The sequence below is a fragment of the Calidris pugnax genome, unplaced genomic scaffold (assembly GCF_001431845.1).
Source record: "Calidris pugnax isolate Ruff unplaced genomic scaffold, ASM143184v1 scaffold147, whole genome shotgun sequence".
Classification (NCBI taxonomy): Eukaryota; Metazoa; Chordata; class Aves; order Charadriiformes; family Scolopacidae; genus Calidris; species Calidris pugnax.
This window is the reverse complement of record NW_015092359.1, coordinates 3293640-3299951: the sequence shown is the minus strand read 5'-3', so window position 1 is coordinate 3299951 and position 6312 is coordinate 3293640. Positions and strand designations below refer to the sequence as shown.

General features: G+C 53.5%; 1 protein-coding gene across 1 annotated transcript in view; it reads right to left on the bottom strand.

Moving 5' to 3' along the window:
- RRBP1 (ribosome binding protein 1) overlaps positions 1-4807 on the bottom strand; it is a 29183-nt gene extending 24376 nt beyond the window's left edge. Inside the window, exons 1-3 of the mRNA XM_014962503.1 lie at positions 4654-4807; positions 3739-4440; positions 322-470 (exon numbers count right to left, since the gene is read on the bottom strand). Coding sequence (XP_014817989.1) covers positions 322-470; positions 3739-4420 — 831 coding nt within the window. The 5' untranslated portion in view covers positions 4421-4440; positions 4654-4807. The remainder of the gene's footprint in view (positions 1-321; positions 471-3738; positions 4441-4653) is intronic.
- Between the last annotated feature and the right edge of the window lie 1505 nt (positions 4808-6312).

Below are 6312 nucleotides of genomic sequence, written 5' to 3'. Positions count from 1 at the left end.
GCAAGCTGCTTCTCCTTCTCTTCCAGCTGGCGTTTCAGGACAGCGACCGGGTCTCCCTTCTGCGTGGCCTGCCAAGGGCGAGGTGGCACATCAAACTGGGGGGAACACCACCTCTGGACCCCACCACCTCTGGACCCCACCACCTCCCTCCTACATGCGTGGGGATCCTGCCCTTCTGCTCCAGCAGAAGATTCAGCTCTGGTCTCCAAGGCTGGACCCCTGAGACCAGCCTGCCCAAAACCAGGGCGCCTTCCCTCCCCTCCACACCTCCCAAGGCTCGATGGAGCAGCGGGGTGACCACAACGGCGCTGGCAGCCCTACCGTGTGCCAGGTGTCCTGGACGATGCCCGCTTTCTCCGTCAGGATCTCGATGAGCTGCTGGGCCTCCCCCTCACTGAACACCATGCTGCTGACAGTGGACACAAGCGTCTTGTAGGGCAGGTAGAGGGGCCCATCCGAGTCTGGGGGTGCTAGGGAGGAGAGAAGGAAGGGTTGGGACTGCTCGAGCCCATGGCAGAGCCGAGTAGCATCATCTCAGTTGGCTTCAACCCCACAACTGCCATTTCAAACCAGCATCCACCAAGATTTCCAACAGTCAAGTCTGATACCTTTCTAATTGAAAGCAATATGAGAAGTGCTGGAGACGACCCTCATCACACACTGTGTGCTTCTTGAGCCAGCTGTCACCTCTGCCTGGCTCTACTACTGGTCCCACCACCCTACCACCATCCTCCATCAATGGAACGATTCCCAGCAGGAGCTGGGCGTGCTTTGCCCAATGCCAGGGAGCAGAGAGGTGTGTTGGGCATCAGAAGCTGGACCGCACAACCTTGCTGGGGAACATCACCCCATGCAGACGTGCCAGTGATGGAGAGCACAGCAAGGTCATCTCCCGCCTTTCACCAGGCAGGATTGTTCCACCTCTGTTAAGGAAACAACACGACTCCAACTCTTCCCCTGTCCCACTGCTGACCCGGGAAAGCCAAGGAGCATCAGGGACCCTGACACTGTTGTAGGACCACAGTGCACACGGTCATGATGGACAGAGGGTGGTGGGCAGTGGTTTAGGAGTTCCTGCACAGTATCTATGACCTTGCAGGCTTATTTTCCTCTTCTTCCCAGAATAAAAAGCAGTTTGGACTCCAGTAGCTCCAGAGCCTCTAAAGCCACTAACACCAGGGTCTCTTGAACACAGAGCTCAGACCCCCCACCCCCCCAAGAAGCAAGGTCAGAGAAGGAGGAGGAGGAAGTGCTGCAGGTGTCAGAGCAGAGATGGAGAGGAGCTCACGCTGGAGCAGGTTCATCCTGAGGGACTGCAGCCCACAGAAGGCTCCAGGCTGGAGCAGGGAGCAGCAGAGAGGAGCTGGGGATTGACCACAGCCCCTGTCCCCCTGTGCCCCTCAGGGAGGGCAGGAAGGGTCGTCGGGAGGGAAGGAGTGAAGTTGAGCCTGGGAAGAAGGGCAGGGGGAAGAGACGGTGTTTTAGTTTTTCCTCTGTTTCTCATCTATTTGAGCTGGAAAATTGAATTAGCTTTTCCCAAGTCAAGTCTGGTTTGCCTGTGATCACGGAATCACATGGGGTTGGAAGGGACCTCTGGAGATCATCTCGTCCAACCCCCCTGCCAAAGCAGGTCCACCCAGAGCAGGTTGCACAGGAACGTCTCCAGGTGGGGTTTGAATGTCTCCAGAGAAGGAGACTCCACCACCTCCCTGGGCAGCCTCTGCCAGGGCTCTGCCACCCTCAGAGGAAAGAAGTTCCTCCTCATGTTGAGGTGGAACTTCTTCTATTCAAGTTTGTGCCCATTTCCTCCTGTCCTGTGACAGTAACTGCTAAGTAATTGCCCCTTCTCCATCTTGACCCACGAGCTTCCCCATCGATTTTCTCCCCCATCCCATCCTGTTGGGGAGGAGGAGTGCAAGAGCAGTTTGGGTGGGCATGGGGCAGCCAGCCATGGTCAACCCATCACCGCGTAAGAGCAGCAAAGCCCAGGAATGATGCCCCAGCAGCTCCAGCAGACACAGTTTGCTCCCGGGTTCTGGTTGATCCATTTGGGATGGCAACGCCAAGGGCACCTGAGCACCCATTTTTATTCTGCCACGGGATAATTTGTTGCTTCTGCCTTTAAGGAGAGACCACGGCTGCCAAAAGGCTGCCCACGATACCGTGGTCAAACTGGAGCTGGCTCCACGGTGCAAATACTGCCCAGAGCCTCCCTTCGAAAAATCCTACAGGAGCACCTAAAACATCACTCTTGGCTTTTAAGCCATGCAGGGTCGGCACTTCATGCCCAAATGAGTGGATGGTTGGAGCAGCCCAAAAAAACCTCCCCAACTTAACAAGTGCTAAGAGTTCATCTCCCATCCGTGTCCCCTCAGCTTGGATTTGGGGCCGTGTTTTTTCAGTGTTAGAGAAGAGCATCCACGCATGCACCAGCTGCCTCTGGTTTCTCCAGCACCATCACTGCAATACCCTCTGGTAGGGGTGCCTCAAAATGTCAAACCTCATCCCTATGTGGAGATGGCCTTTAGCAAAATCCTTTCCTCAGAGGAGCAGACACAAGGGGTTTAACCCAACCTTGGAGACCAGCGGCCGCAGAACGTTCTGCTAAGTATCGGGTCCTCTTCTCAAACATGGGTGTGGAAACCACCAGGTTCCCCAGCAGCCTACGTGTGGATGTGCTAGAGAAGACCAGCAAGTAGAGGTGTCTTTTTGTTTGGTTGGGGTTTGTTTGGGTTTTACAAAAAAACCCCAAAACCTACGTGCTCCACATCACATCTTTTGAGAACACCTGAGAGATTTCTTCCCCAGGCCCACATGGGAACACCACTACAGGTCTGCAAGCACTCACATTTTTAGTGCCTGTAATTATCACGTAACCAAAAATAAAACCCAAACTGTTCTCGTTGGCGCAATGAGAGGCAAGAATCCAGCAACAGAGGTGTCTCTCCCCTCCCCGCAGCTATTTACAATCTGGAAAGTTAACGACCACCTTCTTTAACCTCTTCCACCTCCAAGTCAATCAATTGAGGCACAAAAGATGACGGGCAAGCTTTCCTTTCCCTGTGACACACCCAAAGTCACTTCCCTCTAACCATTCTATGGTCAATCCCCCGCAGCATAAAATGCCTTCAATCCTCTCTACTCCATAGGCTGTTTTTCAGAGTCACTGAACCAGAAGGAGACTCTAACAGTGACCCACCTCCCTGCAGAAGAAGAGAGGGAGAGTTCCTCTGGTCTTTTAATTATCAGGGGTGGAGGGGGAAAACACCTCTTCTTGGCTTTCCACCCAGATGTCCAGCACCTTGGCAGATGCCTCCTCTCCCAGGTCAGCCACGTGCACCTCCCGTCCATCCTCAGTGTGCGGACTCAATCAGAAACCCCCAATGCAAGAGCAAATCCAAGAAGAATCAACATCTGTGTGCTGGACCAAGGAGCTAAGCACCAAGCAGGGGTACCTGATGCAGGAGGCAACACATTACAGAGTGAAAGCAAGTCAATAAACTCTTGACTTGACTTCCTCCCAGAGAGACCTACAGTGCAGCACAGGCTTTTTCAACCCACCTTCCCCTTGGTGCACATCGTCCATCTCACCAGAGACAGCCTTTCTACAGCTGCCCGGTGCTTCCAGCACTGAAGAAGAGTGAAGAGATCTCAGAATGTCACAGCTCTGTTTCAACAGTACCAAGATGCCCTGCTGGCTCACTCGACGGGGTTATATGGAGAGGAATTTGGCCTTACCTGGCTCGCTCTTCTTCTTGGATGCAGCCTTCTTCTTGACTGGTCCATCATGCTTCTGCTCTTCATGGGTTGGAAGAGCTTCAGTTTTCTTGGTGGCAACAGAGGTGATGACTGGAGAAGTCTGCTGCGCGCCAACTGGTGGCACGGCCACAACAGGCACCTCTTTAGGGGTCACCTCCAAGACAGGAGAACTTTTGGGGACACTGACAGGAGGCGAAGTCAACGCTGGGCTGGGAGCAGGCTCTACCTTTGCCACCTTCTTCTCCTTCTTCCTCTTTTCCTTAGGTGATGGAGCAGGTTTCTCCTTTTCCTGGGGGGGCACTGTCACTGCTGCAACCGGGGTCTCAACAATTACAGGCTCAGGCACCACAGCAGGCTCAGGAACCGCATCCTTGGGAGAGTCTGTCACTTCCTGAGTCAACTGCTGTTCCGGGATCTTCCCATTAGGTTTCTCTTCCTTTTTCTTTGCTTTTCCTTTTTTCTCAACAGGTTTCTCTTTCTTCTTTTTCTCCATTTTCTGTTGCTGGGTCTTCTCAAGCTCTTTGCGTTGCTTGGCCAAGGCTTCCTCATAAGACGTCTCCTTCATGGAGAAGGTGGACACCAGGAAGATCCCAATGGCTGATATCACCATAAAACCTCCAAAGACCATAACACCCAGCGTCTGAGGGTCGTACACATCCATCCTGCCTTATTCTTCTGTGCCTGCAAGACACCAGAACAGCAGTTAGTGGGGGGGTGGAGGGGTGGGAACAGAGATGCAACAGCCCGAGTTTCATATGGACATCTGTGTCTCCAAATGGCACCATGGACTGAAAAGACAAACACTCAAGATTCACACAACTCTGGAGAGGGTGACTTGCCTACAACCCACCCCCACTGCCAAGTTTGTGCTCCTCCACTATGTTGCCTACTCACAGTCGTCCAGTTGTACGGCAGCAACTAATTCCACTGTCTGAAGCAACCTCCAGAAGAACCAAAGAGGGGGAAGAAAATAACCAGGGATGCAATCAGAGACAGCCACAAGCAACAACCCGCTACCCATCCAACGGGATGGTTTCACATCACCCCGGGCAACATCTGAAGCCCTGTAGCAGTAAGAGAGACTACTTTCAGACTGTTTGATGCAGGTTGGCCAAGATCTGGGCTCTCCCTGGACCACCCGCCCTTTTCACTGCACCCAGACGCACATCCAGGTCTCAACCTGATAAAACATCCTCCTGGAAGGAGAAGAAGGCACACACTGGAGAGCTTTCCCCAGCTTTGCAGCAGCCCTGGCCTTCTCCCTTTGCCACCTGTGGCACCGCTGGCTTCTGCCCAGCCAAGGTGAGGAGGACACGTGGTGACCGCATCCCGATGGGTAGCTGCTCCCAGCAACGATGCTGCGTGCACAGACGCCACGCAGAAAAACCAAGCCACAACCACCTCCTCGAGAGGCAAATAACCATAAAAGTCACAAGTTAAAAGCTAAGTTTTAAAAAAAAAAAAAAAAAAAAAAAAAAGAAGGGATGCAAGTGGTCATCCCTTCACCATCATGGTCAAGACAACCTGCGAGGTCTGGAGAGTTTAAAGCAAGGTGTTTAAAGCCCATTATGAAGTTTCAGAAAAAAAAAAAAAAAAAAAAAAAAAAAGGTAAGGTCATTAATTATCTCCATCTCCCCAACAGACGATGGGGGGGAAGAAGTGAGACTTGCAAAGGGAGAGCTGGATGTGGCTGTTCTCTTTCCACCTCTGCTGGTGGGCAATAGGGTCCTTTCCCACCCTTCCTCTCCAGCCTCAGTTTCTCCACCCCGTAACACGTGGAGCCGCAACGGAGACCGTGCTGCCTGGTCCGAGACACGGCGGGCAGGGTCCAGCCATGCACGGAGAAAGAAAGATGATGCCACCATCTCCACTTTTCCCACCACCTCCACTCTTCTTAATTGCTCACTGAACCCCCACCCCTGGTTTTGGACTCTTCTTTGCTGTCCCACTCGTGTCTTCCTCCCATCCATGCCTCCACGGGGCTCCAAGGCAGCTGGTGAACCCCCCCCCCCCGCCCCCCCGGATGCTGACGTTAATTAAGGCAGTTCATCCGCCGAGGGGCACTTTCCAGGAGGTGCCAGGCTGTGGTTTCCCCATCGTCGCGCCTCGAAACGTCATCAGGAGAAACTGCAGAAAGCCCTGGGCTTATCAGAAGCTCCCGTCCCCACGCTTAACTGCAAACTTTATCAAATTTCCTCCTTAAGAGGTTGCGGGTTGAGAGAGGGAGGGAGGGAGGGGCTGGAAGGGGGAGGAGGCAAAAATGAGAATAAAAGGAAGGGGATCAGCATCTTTTCAAACTCTCAGCGCTCGCAGGGAGAGACCTCGGAGCCTGGTCCATTCCAACAGCTGGAGGCAGAGAAGGGACCGCCCAACCTGTAATTATTTCACATCTCCAAGCTGTTCTTGCAGCAAGGGGGTGACAGTGCAAGGCAAAGCTCCCCTCTCCCTTCCCAAAAAAAGCAGGGGGTGCAGAGCTGGAAGGAGCTGCAAAGAGGCCAGTCTCCCACCTGGAGACACCCACCTGCCCCCCCAGGGGAAGGAGGTTTTGAACCA